Source organism: Xiphophorus hellerii, chromosome 12 (assembly GCF_003331165.1).
Source record: "Xiphophorus hellerii strain 12219 chromosome 12, Xiphophorus_hellerii-4.1, whole genome shotgun sequence".
NCBI classification, from domain to species: domain Eukaryota; kingdom Metazoa; phylum Chordata; class Actinopteri; order Cyprinodontiformes; family Poeciliidae; genus Xiphophorus; species Xiphophorus hellerii.
Genome location: NC_045683.1, coordinates 17,492,700 through 17,507,705, shown reverse-complemented (window position 1 = coordinate 17,507,705; position 15,006 = coordinate 17,492,700). Strand labels below are relative to the sequence as shown.

Below are 15,006 nucleotides of genomic sequence, written 5' to 3'. Positions count from 1 at the left end.
GGTCCGATCTTTGATCTAAAACCGAGTGGTCTAATATTAGTGGAGCACATATATAGTGTCTGGCAAAACGTTGTTCCCCTTGTTATCACCTGACTGGACAGAGCCGTGTTATTGCTGCCAAACATCTCGGCTCTATTATTGGAACCAGAGCGCCAGTCTGTGACTTTCAGAACTGAAGTTTGTTCGACCTGGGTGACAACACAGTAATCGGGCTTTAGCTGAGTTTTAGATTTCACCCCTTTCTAAAACCTTTTGAAGTTAGCGGATATTTTGTCTTAGGCTGGAAGGGATTTTGTTTGATGGCGGACCAGGGGAGTAGTTCAGTGCTTATTGCTATGTGCTCTGCTTGGCGTGCTCATTCCGGTAACCACCATCATGAAAGTGAGGAAGGTAGGATGCACACTGTGAAATATTATTGCTTTTTAATGGCTTAGATCATATTTTACTTTTCAGAAATATTGAATAGATTATGCAGGGTTTCACTGCAACCTTAAAAGTCTGGAAAATGTGAAGTTTGCTTGTATATTTTTGTAGATTAGATGTGGCACAAAGTTACTAAATCCTCTGTTTGGGATCTTTCTACAAACAAAATTAAAACAGCAAACTGTGCTTATTGTAGGTCTGCATTTAATCTACTGCACTCTGTTCTGTGTTTGACAAATTTGCAAGTTATACATGTAGAAAAATAAATGATCTGATATAGCTGAAAATATATACTGTATATATATTGCTGATCTAAATAAGTCTAGATGCTAAAAAAGGTGTGAAATAGCCCTAGACTATGCTGACAACTGGAAGTCAATTTAAACAATGTGGGGAACCTATTGTTAAAACCTGATAACTATTTATTGAGTTTAATGTTAAGTTATATTTCCATAATATTTCAAAAACTGCAGAAAATGTTTAATTTTGCACAGGGAACGAGTCAGGGAAGAAAGCTTTGGTTAAGTCATAAAACAACATCTCAAGCTTTTTATTTTGTTCAGTATATCGTCTGGAACATTATGGTACGAGTGCAAATTTATCAAGACATGACTATGTAGCTTAACTGGCAGACTAAGCAAGGAAAACCTTAATCATAGAAGCAGAAAAGAAGCCCAATTAGAAAGCCTTATAAGTTGTTGCTATTGCAGTTTTCCATGTATGAGTAGAGCAACCTTTTGCTTTTTAATCAATCAATCAATCAAATTTTATTTGTATAGCACATTTCAGCAGCAAGACATTTCCAAGTGCTTTACATCATTACAAACACAGAAACGCAATGCAATATAGAATCAATAATCAAAACAAAGCATTAAGTCAAGTTCCATCCATAAATTTGTAATTGATTACATTTCAAATACAATTCTAAACAGGTGGGTTTTTAGTTGAGATTTAAAAGAAGTCAGTGTTTCAGCTGTTTTACAGTTTTCTGGAAGTTTGTTCCAAATTTGTGGTGCATAGATGCTGAAAGCTGCTTCTCCTCGTTTGGTTCTGGTTCTGGGGATGCAGAGCAGACCAGAACCGGAAGACCTGAGAGGTCTGGAAGGTTCATACAACAACAGCAGATCTTTAATGTATTGTGGTGCTAAGCCGTTCAGTGATTTATAAACTAACAACAGTATTTTAAAGTCTATTCTTTGAGCTACAGGGAGCCAGTGGAGGGACTTTAAAACTGGTGTTATGTGCTCTATCTTCCTGGTTTTAGTGAGAACGCGAGCAGCAGCATTCTGGATCAGCTGCAGCTGTTTGATTGATTTGTTGGACAGACCTGTGAAGACGCTGTTGCAATAATCAATACGACTGAAGATGAATGCATGGATGAGTTTCTCTAGATCTGGCTGAGACATTAGTCCTTTAATCCTGGAAATGTTCTTCAGGTGATAGAAGGCCGACTTTAGAGTCATTGCCCTCCAGGTTCTGGGTGGGTTCTGTTGGAGCTCATTCATTTTGTCTCTGTGCACCCCCCAAGGTTTTTTTAACCAGTTTCAGGACCCGACCAGAACCCCTTTGTGTCACACACAAACATGGTTATGTAAGCTGCAGCCTGTGCGTGTAAGCAGATAAAAGAGGATAAAAGAGGTAGAGGAAAAAACAGAATCCATAACAGTTCAGACTCAAACCCCCAAATCAACAAAATTAATTGATCTCCTCAGCCTCCAGTCTGCAATTTTTACAGATAATGATGAAATTAAGTCGGAACTGTTTATAGTTCTGTTATCTGCTCATTGAGAACCGCTGCCCTTTTGTATATTTAGGTTTATTTATAGTATAAATAAAAAGAAGCTGGAGCTGATGGACCGTTGTTAACCACCAACTTATCTAGATGTCAAAACAAGACAAAGCATTTCTTGAATTATTTCTGTTGCTGTACCTATGTTGAAGTCCTGCAGCTTTTATGTCAACTAAAGGATTTTTTTTCTTTTAGTTTGGAGAACATATTAATGATAATAAAAGACAACATTTAAGTCTAGAAGCAACAGATAAATCCAAGTTAAAACAGATGAGTGAGGTTGGTCTCTGCATTGTTGCATATTTGGACTGAGCAGCCAACAATGTGCCTCAGAGGATCTGCAGATATTGTGCTGCTGTTCATGTGGGAGGGGGGAGGGAGGAGGCTGCCTGGCACCCAAGAGGAAGGACTGTGTGTGGAGACCTCTTTGTTTTGGTCTCTGCAGAAATGGCTCTAAAGATCCGCTAAAGAGCCTCAGCTTTGTAAAACGGTGCAAATAATGGAGCGAAATAACTTGTTTCCTTACCTCCAGAGGTGAGTGTTTTTAGAAAGAGGCTTTACTCCCTGCTCTCTGATTAACCCAGTGCTTTGATAGCTGCTGCTGCTTGTTTGGTATGCAAACAGTTAGCTTCTAGTTTCAACAAAAATACGGCAAAAAATAATTGATAGCTGCATGATGGGAGAGTTTAAAACAACAGCTATGGCAACTTCCGCAGACATGTTAAAACAGGAAATAGATTGTTTGCTGGTGTTCACAGAGTTCGTTTCACTTCATCGCTCAGTTTTAAGGAAATGATAAAAACATCACCGTTGGTAAGTTTTAGAGGAAGGATGTGCACAACCAATAACTTGCTGGGTGTGACCTTGTCATGAAACGGTTCCGTGAAAAGCTGGCATTGTTTTTGCACAAGCGGTTTTTCTTAAAATACCCTCCTCATGATTATGATTACAGTCTAATCGTTCAATACGGCACAAGCCCGTTTAAAGTGACCCTCACCTGCTCCATGCTGCATGCATGCCACTGTAAATAACTCAAAGCTGTAAAAAAAAAAAAAACGTTATCAGGCTGTATTTTAATAGTGGGCAGTATTTCGTCAGCGAAAGGTACAGTACAAGAGCTAAAGTTCACAAGAGCTCAGCCATGCAGTAATGCTCACACTTGCAGGTGTTTTTCAGATTCGACGCGGGTCCGAACATTTATAGGGTAAATAGGTTTTAATGCATTGACGACAGTAGAGAGAAGCCTCAGATACTAATGGTATGTACATGAAACATTTTTGAATCCGATTTTTGTTGTTTTGCCAAACAAGTAGAAAATGGTTTATTAGTTTTGGCGGTGATGAGTGTGAAGTATGTTAAAAGCAGTAGCTGTCAAAGCTGGGGTAAATCCATGGTTCTCTGTCGAGATATTAACAAAAAAAATATATAAAATGGTAACAGATTATCCATCTGCACAGTATGATTAAAATCTGTTTCTACAAATCAATCTACATTATAGCCTTGCAGTTGATGTGGCTGGTGTTGTCATTATATCTTTGTTTAACTGATTGAAGAGCGGAGCCCAAAGAATAAGGAAACTAAACTGCTGCTTAGGACCCCCACCACTCAGCCAGTCCCCAAAAGGCTCCTGAATTCTCATACATATATTTTTGAAATTGCTTTGTTGCATCCAGTCATCTAGTTCAATGTTTCCCAACCCTGGTCCTGAAGGCGCACTGCTCTGCATGTTTTAGATGTTTTCCTTTTTTAACACACCCGATTCAGATGATTGCAAAAGCCTGGTAATCAGCCATCATTAAAATTACACTTCTAAAGTCACTCCATTAAAGTTGCAGATTTGAAAAAAAAAAAAATATATATATATAGATATAGATATATAGATATATATACTGTATATATATATATTTTTTTTTTCTCTCAATTTAAATGTTGTGACATTTATATACACTTTGAAATAGTGAACAAGTGTACTAACTTACACTGATTGTTTTGTTTGTTGAGTCATAATTTAATGCTATTAAATGGACTTCAAATCAGTCAGGGTCAGATTTCTCTTATTCTGATTTTTTATAGAACTGATTTTAGGATTAAATCTCTTTGTCAGTCAGGTGTGGATGGTAAGAAATGGAGAGCTCCTCGTGGTATTATAACCATTCAGTAATAATACCACAATTCATGGTATTTACTCGTTAATTAAAAACAAAAAATTTAGTATATTACCTAGTCGGCTATTTGTATCAGAAGGAACAAGTGTTTGAACCGAGACCTACGGAAGAGGATTAAGGCCACCGAAAAAAAAAAAAAAAAGAATTCTGAGATTAAAGTCAGAATTCTGACTTTAATTAATCTCAGAACTCTTTTTATTTATTTTTTGGTGACCCTAATCCTCTTCCGTAGAGACCACATTAAGATAATAAATTATTTCCAGTCTAATAATCCTAAACGTGGATTATTTTTTATTATTTTTATTTTAACACAAACCGTAGAAACAGGCAGGAGACGGAGTTGTGTCATTTATAGTTGAGGAATATTTTGTTAAGGTGCACTTTTCTCTGGTATCTCATTCAAAGGTTTGTTAAACAGTATGATTAAAAAAACATTAGTAGTTTTGAAACTAGAATTTTAAATCCTTTTCTAAATTAGTTTACCTATATTCAGTATAATTTCTATTTCTGTAGAATTTCCCTTTTATAAGTTTCTTATAATCAACTGTGAAATTAGTTAAATGAGCCAAAACTTATTGACTCTGCAACATTCATTTGCCTTTGATATATTTATTACTTTGGCTTCAACATTCAAGTTAATAACATAAATATTAAAGTTAATTATTTATTTTTTCGGATTTTCTTAGTTATCTGTATGTGAGCGATAAGAATGCTTTTTGAGAATAATTGTATTTCATTTGCTTTCTGCACTTTAGGTTTAAAGATCTGTCCCAGAAATAATGATAAAGGGGAACTTTCCCAATTACTCCATATCAAAGTTTTATTTAGTCCAGTTGCAAAACATGTGCAGTCTGACCCAGTGACTAGAAAGTGGAATAAAGGTAAAAGTCTTCATCAGTGTGTCATTTGTTCAATATATTTTCATTTTTGTTACTTTTAAAACTGGTAAAACTTGATGAAAAGTGAAATCATGAGTAAATAATTGTCTAAGTTTGTGTTGCTAATAGAGAGTTACATAATGGTGTAATTTTAGAGATAAGATCAGAACTAAAAGAGTTGCACAGTCCATCTCTGCCGTTGATCTTTCCCTCAGGTTTTTGATTTTCAGCACTGTAATTCACTTCAACTCTTTGTGCTCTTTTGACATAGAAAAGATAGGTAGTTAATAGATCTGAGCAAACTCAGTTTCACTATGTCGATGGCCAAAATACAGACCTTTAACTTTTCCTGTGTAGGCCTAGCATGTCTGGTCCTCACTTGGTGAAAAAAGGACGTGAACACAGAAAGATGGATCTCCAGAGGGATTTTACGGTGGCCTCTCCTGCTGAGTTTGTCACTCGTTTCGGTGGCAACAGGGTCATAGAGAAGGTAAGAGTAAAAGTGCTTATTTGGTTTGTTTTTATGATCCAGAGGCAGCTTTCGAAGGCTAATCAGTATAGCTTCTATTTCTACGACACAGGTGTTGATCGCCAACAATGGCATTGCAGCAGTCAAATGCATGCGTTCTATCCGTCGCTGGTCCTATGAGATGTTTCGTAACGAGAGGATCATCCGTTTCGTGGTCATGGTCACTCCTGAAGACTTGAAGGCTAACGCAGGTCATTGTGCTCTGTTACTCAGCAGTTATTACCACAATCTTATCCAAGTTACAGTGAAAAACTAATGAACACAGTGAGTCTGACATTTTCTTTTTTTTTTCCTGTGCAGAATACATAAAAATGGCTGACCATTATGTGCCTGTGCCCGGTGGTACCAACAATAACAACTACGCCAACGTAGAGCTGATTGTCGACGTTGCAAAAAGAATCCCAGTGCAGGTGCAATTCTGTCTGCCTCAAGGCCTGAGAGTCTAACTTATTTAATTCTTCATTATCTCCACGATAACAGACAGAAGTCCCAAATAATCACATATTGTTTTATACTTTTGTTGTTTTATGTAGGCTGTGTGGGCCGGCTGGGGTCATGCATCTGAAAACCCAAAGCTACCTGAACTCCTGAACAAATCAGGGATAACATTCTTGGGTAAAACTTCCTTTAAAGCTTCACAGCCTTCATTGGATTTAGTCCCTTCTCTTCATCAGTCTGAGGTTGCCATGTTTCTCAGGTCCATCCAGTAAAGCCATGTGGGCTCTTGGGGATAAGGTGGCTTCGTCCATTGTTGCCCAGAGCGCTGACATTCCTACACTTCCATGGAGCGGATCAGGTGATTCATTACGTGGCCTCACAGGAAAAGTTCACACAAGCCTATTTTTACAAAGTCAAACAATTGTAGACTGGAACTTGCAGGACACTTGTTTATGTTTAATGTGTCCAGGTCTGAGAGTGGAGTGGACGGAAGAGTACCAAAGACAGGGATATGTAGTCAGCGTTCCTCCAGAGGTCTATAAAGAGGGCTGTGTTCATGATGTAGATGATGGTCTGGCAGTAAGTGTATTAATTAAAAAAAATCTATTTTGTCTTATTTTACAAATGTCTCTAATGAAATGTTTATACACTGCCCTCCACATTGATAGACATGAAAAGAAATCCATCTTTTGTTGCACTTCTATGTTAAAAAAACAAAGTAATTATTTAAAAATGATCACCCTGCTAGTTCTTTCTACAACATGCATACATAGAGAGAAATCTTTGACTATCTCTAGTTGTATTACCTCTCTACATCATCTATAGTCCTGCATCCTCCTCAGCTTCTCTTCAGCTCACACCACAGGTTTTTTTTATTTGGATTTAGGTTTGGGGCCTGAGGTTGATTTGGTGTCTGGAAAACATCATTTCTGATGATATTTTGGAAGCTCAATGTTGTTGTAGAGTTGGAAGCAAGTCTGCCTTTTTGGGGGGGTTCCAACTACTATTAGCAATACAAGCTGGTAATATATTTTTCACTATTTTACAGATTGAAACACACAAAAATAAAACATTTTTGGAATTTGATACTTTAAAGCATTGCATGTGACACTGGTTTAACCTTCAGAACTGCTTAGCTTGTAGTTCATACAGACAACTTTCATTATATTCTTAAAACATAAAGCCATATTGGTTACTGAATTAGACTTTCCCACTATTATGAGTCACTCAGAGGGTGTTCTTGCTTGTCTGACTTCAAAATCCAACTTCCAAGAACCAAGGAGAATGGACCATTACAATTAAAGTCCAAGTGGACCTCAGGAAACTCCACCCATTTACAGTTGTGATTGTAGGACAGAAAACGCTTTTTCTTAAAAATCTAGCTGTTAGGGTATTTAATGGTTTTTATGGAGACTTTGCTAAGTTCTTTTGTAACTCTGATCATCCTCCTCACTATCTGATGAGCAGATAAACTTATTCCTCTGACTGTATGACCAAGTTTGGACAAGTAGCTGTTTTCTTTCTAACTTGAATGATATATTCTTTTCCATTTTGAAGAATGGCTAAAAGAAATAGGCTTTTTTTTCTCATCATAGTTACATCAGTTACGCATTGAAATTGAGTAACTGTCTTCAGATTAAGATTGGACAATTTCTATAATAACCAGTGATAATCAGTCTGTGATTATGGTGCTCTAATAAAAGATTATTTTAAGGCTTTTTATGCATCTTTTTCAGGACTGCCAGTAAGTGATGAGGTCACTGCTTTTTTTGCTAAATGCTATAATATATTTTCTCTGTTCAGGAAGCTGAAAAAATAGGTTATCCAGTCGTTATCAAGGCCTCTGAGGGTGGAGGTGGAAAAGGCATCCGAAAAGTTGAAAATTCAGATGAATTTTCAAGTTTCTTCAGACAGGTTTGTGTTCTTATGGTTCATGAGCCAAAACATTTTATCTTTGTACAATTCGCTTCCTGCATTCTACTCTTCTTTTGTTCTCTCTGACTGCAGGTGCAGACAGAGGTTCCAGGATCACCCATTTTTATCATGCAACTGGCTCAGCATGCAAGGCACCTGGAGGTGCAGATACTGGCAGATGAGTACGGAAATGCAATCTCCCTGTTTGGACGGGATTGCTCCATCCAGAGGAGGCACCAGAAGATCATAGAAGAGGCTCCCGCCACCATTGCTCCCGCTTCAACCTTAGAGCAAATGGAGCGGGTCAGCTTGTCTCTGTGCTTACTTTTTATATGGCCGATTAAAGTTTTGCTGTGTTTGAGAACAGTTTTGTTTCTTCTCTCTCTCTCTCCAACCCAGCATGCAGTGCGGATGGCCAAGATGGTGGGCTATGTCAGTGCCGGAACTGTGGAGTATCTCTACTCAGAAGACGGCAGCTTCCACTTTTTGGAGCTGAATCCTCGCTTGCAGGTGGAACATCCGTGCACGGAGATGATCGGAGATGTAAACTTGCCAGCTGCCCAACTTCAGGTAGGCTCCAACTGTGATTTAAAAGAAGTCAACAAAAAAATGCTGCAAATGTAAACTGTAGGCTTTCCTTGCAACCAAACAGTTAGGTCTTTAACAGTCAGTGTTTTATCTGGTAGATTGCGATGGGCATCCCTCTGCACAGAATTAAGGATATCCGAGTGCTTTATGGGGAAAGTCCGTGGGGTGACTCCATCATCAACTTTGAAACTCCAGACTGCATTCCTAATCCAAGAGGGCACGTTATTGCAGCCCGCATCACCAGCGAGAATCCAGACGAGGTAAAATTTCATTTCCTCCCACAGTTGTCTGTTTTGCACTTCTGTTTTACCTATTGATTGTGATCACTGGCTCATCCTCAGGGGTTCAAGCCCAGCTCTGGGACTGTGCAGGAGCTGAACTTCCGCAGCAGTAAAAACGTCTGGGGTTATTTCAGTGTGGGAGCCGCTGGTGGCCTCCACGAATTTGCAGATTCCCAGTTTGGACACTGTTTTTCGTGGGGAGAGAACCGAGAAGAAGCCATCTCGTAAGCCTCTTTTAATGATGACTGATCTTCATGTAATAAAGCCTTTGGGTGCTTTATTGAATGTGAGTTTTGAGTAAATAATGTCATATCTATACTGCTGTTGTAACAACCCCTAATGTAATAAAACTAAGTGGAAATTGAAGAGTCCTGCCAACTTTGTTGAACCTTTACACGTTTGTTCTAATTAATGCAATAATAAAACATGTGCAATAAATCTATATAAGGTGAAATTTCTAAAAATATCTTCTTGTAGATGAACCAATATTTGAAAAGCATTTCTGATATTCTGCAGAAACATGGTGGTAGCGATGAAGGAGCTGTCCATCAGAGGAGACTTTAGGACTACAGTGGAATACCTCATCAAGCTTCTGGAGACTGAAAGCTTCAGAAACAATGACATCGACACTGGCTGGTTGGATCACCTCATTGCAGAGAAAGTGCAGGTCAGAGTCTTCATCTAGAGCCGTGTGTTTTATGGTTGCCTTGTATTTAAGAATGGTCCTCCTTCTGCAGGCAGAGAGACCAGACACCATGCTGGGCATCGTTTGTGGAGCTCTGCATGTTGCTGATTTCAGCTTCAGAAAGAGCATGTCAGACTTCCTGCATTCCCTAGAAAGGTCAGTAGATATTCTCCTGCCTCACTGAAGTCTCACTGTTACACTTACTGTGGGTTTAAATAATGGGCTTTTATATTCTTAATCTGCAGAGGCCAGGTGCTGGCAGCAGACAGCCTGCTCAACTCTGTCAACGTCGACCTGATATATGAAGGAGTCAAGTACTGTTTGAAGGTAGCTCCTCTACTTTTGCATTAATACCTCCTGATGGTGTACATTAGCAGTTTTTGTGGCACATTTTGTCTTGTTGCAGCCACAAACTTCCATGTATTTTGTTGAGATTTTATGTGATAGACCAATGCAGCTGCTACAGAGAGCATTCTTTATATTATAACTTTTATAATAACTTCTGTCACATTGACTGAACTTTGGCTGGACAAACACATGAATATGATTGAATTGTATCTTTGAGGGTGTGTGAAGGATTTTTTTCTACAATGTGAACCTTTGCACTTTGCAAAGTTTTTTTCAGACTAGCAAGTTTTCTTCCAAGATTGCCTTGTGCTTAGCTTTATCTATCTTCCCATCAACTCTGACCAGTCAAAGAAAAGCATCCCCACATCATGATGCTGCCACCAACATGTGTCATCATCGACCATTTTTCTTCTCTGCTGCACATAGCATTTTGTTCGTAGGCCTAAAGGTTCAGGTTAAGTCTTATCTGAACACATCAGCTCGTTCTAGTTGTTCTCTCTTTTTCCTACATGGCTTTTTGCAAACTGCAAAAGGGGCTGCTTGTAACTTTCTTTTGGACAGTTTTCCATATTGGTCATATTTATGAAGCCCTCAACTGATAGTTGCCCTGTAAACTCATCTCAGCAGCAAAGTTGCCATGGTGTTTCAAAATTGTGGTCTTCTTGCCTGGCCTTTTAGTTTATGCACACAATTGTGCCCAAGTCTTGCTCAGTTTGTAGTTGTGCCATACTCCTCTTGTTTTTATTTTTGGAGGATGATTTAAAGGGTGCTAGACTGTTTTTTTTAATATTGTTTATAATATTGTTTTATAATCTAACCTTACTTCCAACATTACGACAACCTTTTCCCAGGCCTGCATACTGTGTTTTTTGGTGTTCATGATGTTTCACTAATGTTTAACAAACCTTTTGAAAGGTTCACAGAACAGATGGTTTTATTCTGAGATTAAATTACTCACAGGTGGACTCTATTTACTAGATAAGTAACTAGTGAAGGTATTTGAAGGTATTTGATGATTTTATTTAAAGTATTAGAGTAAAGAAGGATGTGTTTGTTTTTTTCCCACACTTGGTCCTTTTGCACTGCTTTGTATGGATGTCAGTTTATTACACAACATCCCATTAAAAAAACATTGTTTGTGGTTTATTGAAAGAAAACATTAAAGGCCTATGAAAAAATTTTATGTTATAAACTGTCCTCTATGCTGGCTTCAGGTGGCTCGCCAATCCCAGACAACTTACGTCATCATCATGAACGGCTCGGACATTGAAATAGACGTTCACAGATTGAATGACGGGGGTCTTCTGCTGTGTTACAATGGCAACAGCCACACCACATACATGAAGGAGGAAGTAGACAGGCAAGACCTTCACTGTGAGACCCACAATACTTGTCTATCTATCTGACTTCATGTTTGCTCATTTCCCATATTGTTTCATCGCTGTAGCTACCGCGTCACTGTCGGCAACAAGACTTGTGTGTTTGAGAAGGAGAGGGATCCCACAGTGCTGAGGTCTCCCTCTGCTGGTAAACTGCTGCAGTACACAGTGGAGGATGGAGATCATATTTCTGCAGGAGAAACTTACGCAGAGATTGAGGTTTGACTGATTCTGGGGGGAAAAGAAAAATGTCCTGGTTGCGTTTGTGTTTACTGTCCATTTGCATTTTACTCCAGTTTTGAATATGCTTTGTTCTCAGGTGATGAAGATGGTGATGACTCTGACTGTGCTGCAGTCTGGTTGTATACACTTTGTCAAGAGGCCAGGGGCGGTTCTGGAGCCCGGTTGTGTCACGGCGCGTATGGAGCTGGACGACCCCAGCAGTATACACAAGGTACTTTAACTGTCACTTTATGAAACAAAGATTGTTTTTTTTTTCTCCTACTTTGTGATTTTCACGCTGATATTTAAGGCAGTGTTTTTTTAATTTATTTTGGTCCCTGATACAGGTGGAGCTCAACACAGCCACTCTGCCACCCCAGCAGCCGCTGCCTATGGTTGGGGAAAAGCTTCATCAGGTGTTCCACAATGTGCTCGAAAATCTGGTCAGAGTGATGGACGGGTATTGCCTCGAAGAGCCTTACTTCAGCACAAAAGTGTGTATTTACCACTCTGCTGTCAAATATATCTGAAAAATACAAACACATGAACTTCTGTTGGGCATTTTCATGTCCCTTTGTGCAGCTGAAAGAATGGGTCGCGACCCTGATGAAGACCCTAAGGGATCCGTCTCTTCCACTGCTGGAACTTCAGGAGATCATGACCAGCGTGGCCAGCCGTATTCCCCCTACTGTGGAGAAGGACATCCGGAAGATCATGGCTCAGTATGCGAGCAACATCACCTCTGTCCTCTGCCAGTTCCCCAGTCAAAAGGTGAAGTCAGTCAGTGACCACATGCTGACTTTAAACTGCATTTTTTTGATAATTATTAACTGTTTGATTTCAGATTGCTAACATTTTAGACAGCCATGCAGCCACGTTGCAGAGGAAGGCTGACCGGGAGGTTTTCTTCATGAACACTCAAAGTATTGTTCAGCTGGTGCAGAGGTGAGTTGACTAGTTTTTTGCAAAATATTGAAAGTACTATTAATTTAAAGACATGTTATTTAATTTCTAGCCTGGGCCTGTCTGCAGATATCTCATTATTATTTACCAGTTTAGATCCTTTCTGCATAAGTTTATAGTCGGTTGTGTGATGACTCCAGGGGATTTAACCATTTTTATTTGATTATGTTTTTAGGGATGCACAGATAAAGCTACCCCAATTGTCTTAAGTTTGGTTGATCTGTGACTGGCCAATATTTAAATGTGAATCTGATATTATTCACTGATCTTATCTGTATATGCAAAGGTCTTATAATCAACCACTGTCCCCTTCTGCTTTGCGTGTTTGAAATGGTACAGACATACAGCATGACAGAAATGTTATATTTGTTCAGATATCGCAGTGGAACCCGTGGTTACATGAAATCTGTGGTTCTTGATCTGCTGAAGCGGTACCTGCAGGTTGAGATGCAGTTCCAGCAAGGTAACAGGACTTGCTTTAATAACCACATGTTTTAGCTGAAGATGAGGTTTAGCTGAAATACTCACACCAAGTTTCTCTCTTGCAGCTCACTATGATAAGTGTGTGATCAACTTGAGAGAGAAGCACAAACCCGACATGAGTCCTGTGCTTGACTACATCTTTTCTCACGCTCAGGTGTTCAAGAAAAACATCCTGGTGACGATGCTCATTGTAAGGCTCTCCTCCTCCAAAACAGATGGTCTTAAGTTGTTATTCTTTGTACATCAAGAGGTGTGATTAGAAGTACCGATGTAATGTGCGTTTGTGACTTTGTGTAGGACCAGCTGTGTGGACGTGACGCCACCCTTGCAGATGAGCTCATGGCTATTCTAAATGAATTCACACAGCTGAGCAAGATGGAAAATTCAAAGGTCGCACTGAGAGCCAGACAGGTTAGTCCCCTACTAAAAGAAATATACTTTTTATTTTGTAGTACCATAACAAGACAGCTGAAGTAACATATCAACTCTTAGGTGTTGATTGCCTCCCATATGCCATCCTATGAATTGAGACACAACCAGGTGGAGTCCATCTTCCTGTCAGCTATTGATATGTATGGCCACCAGTTTTGCCCAGAAAACTTGAAGGTGACACCGACCTCCATCTCTTCATTGTGTATTTTGTTTGCTTTGCAATGATGTGTGAAGACATGCTGCTTTATGCAAATAATATATTTGAGACTGTAGCTGATGTGATGTGATTTCCAGCTTTCATAGAATTCTGTACATATCAGAAAAGATTGTGATATGAAATTCACAACTTATGGAAATATGGCTAAGCCCAGTTATTTGTCATAGAAAAAACATCCTAGTCAAATTTAAATATTACTTTAAATCTTAATCTGCCAGAGTTATGAGATTAACTGTGCACTACAGCATCACCAGCTCCTGTTCTCACTTATCAAAACTTGATATTACTCAAAGGTAGCAGCAGTGACTGGTATTATTGGTCATACCTGCAAGTTACACCATACCTGCAAGTTACACTATGCAGGTATGGTATACCTGCATAGTGTATGAGTCCTTCAATCCTCCCCTCCCAGGGAGGGAGTCAACCCTCCCTCCCAGGGAGGATCAATCCTTGATTGATCACTCCCCAATCAAGGGGAGTGATTCAGCAAGTCACTCCCCTTGACTTGCTGAATTTATAACGTGGCTCCAACTGCAGGACAGCCTCACTTATTTTCTGATCAGTTAGGGCACTCACAGAGTCTGTGTAAGACATTAAACCTTCAGCCCAAAATGGTCAGAAACATTAATTTCCTTGACTCTGGCGCATTCAGTCTTGGTGACAAGACTGGATGTTTCATAAACTGTGGTTTATTTTATTCACATTGACACCTTCCAAACCTGCCAAGATTATCAGTGCGACAGCAGCTTTAGCCTCGTGACAGTCTCTGCTGCAATGTAAACATCAACTAAAGAGTGCGTTTTCTATTTGGCGCAGAAACTTATTCTCTCCGAAACCTCAATTTTTGACGTCTTGCCCAACTTCTTCTATCACACAAACCAAGTTGTGTGCATGGCTGCTTTGGAGGCAAGTTGAATCAAAGTCAAACTAAGTGATTTTTCTTCTTTTTGATTTCTTTTTAGTTCTGAATTTTTAACTGTTTTCTACGCTTCCAGGTGTATGTTCGCAGAGCATACATCGCCTATGAGCTGAATAGCATCCAGCATCACCAGCTGCTGGACGGAACGTGTGCCGTGGACTTCCAGTTCATGTTGCCATCATCACATCCAAACAGGTGATGGGGTTCCCTTTGATGACGCAACCTGTTCACCCTCTTTCTTCCACATGTGAATCGAGATAGCACGTTAGCACAGCATTAGAGGATGTGAAGCTGTTTCTCTGTTGAGACCTTTTCCTGATGTAGATTAGGTGTAGACTAAAGTGCTGAATTGT

At 39.4% G+C, this 15,006-nt stretch overlaps 1 protein-coding gene across 8 annotated transcripts in view; it reads left to right on the top strand.

Annotated features, from left to right (window-relative positions):
- acacb (acetyl-CoA carboxylase beta) overlaps nucleotides 1-15,006 on the top strand; it is a 28,804-nt gene that overhangs the window by 2,730 nt on the left and 11,068 nt on the right. For 2 of the 8 annotated variants that reach the window (XM_032577970.1, XM_032577969.1), the window contains exons 3-28: nucleotides 5,613-5,745; nucleotides 5,837-5,975; nucleotides 6,085-6,194; nucleotides 6,318-6,399; nucleotides 6,482-6,580; nucleotides 6,692-6,801; nucleotides 8,026-8,136; nucleotides 8,230-8,439; nucleotides 8,536-8,706; nucleotides 8,823-8,984; nucleotides 9,066-9,229; nucleotides 9,522-9,672; nucleotides 9,743-9,846; nucleotides 9,936-10,017; nucleotides 11,253-11,398; nucleotides 11,486-11,636; nucleotides 11,737-11,871; nucleotides 11,987-12,133; nucleotides 12,222-12,410; nucleotides 12,484-12,584; nucleotides 12,977-13,065; nucleotides 13,151-13,275; nucleotides 13,383-13,496; nucleotides 13,578-13,691; nucleotides 14,551-14,640; nucleotides 14,730-14,848. In XM_032577970.1, the coding sequence (XP_032433861.1) occupies nucleotides 5,613-5,745; nucleotides 5,837-5,975; nucleotides 6,085-6,194; nucleotides 6,318-6,399; nucleotides 6,482-6,580; nucleotides 6,692-6,801; nucleotides 8,026-8,136; nucleotides 8,230-8,439; nucleotides 8,536-8,706; nucleotides 8,823-8,984; nucleotides 9,066-9,229; nucleotides 9,522-9,672; nucleotides 9,743-9,846; nucleotides 9,936-10,017; nucleotides 11,253-11,398; nucleotides 11,486-11,636; nucleotides 11,737-11,871; nucleotides 11,987-12,133; nucleotides 12,222-12,410; nucleotides 12,484-12,584; nucleotides 12,977-13,065; nucleotides 13,151-13,275; nucleotides 13,383-13,496; nucleotides 13,578-13,691; nucleotides 14,551-14,640; nucleotides 14,730-14,848 (3,348 nt within the window). The other 6 variants (XM_032577973.1, XM_032577974.1, XM_032577971.1 and 3 more) reach the window with 6 other exon arrangements.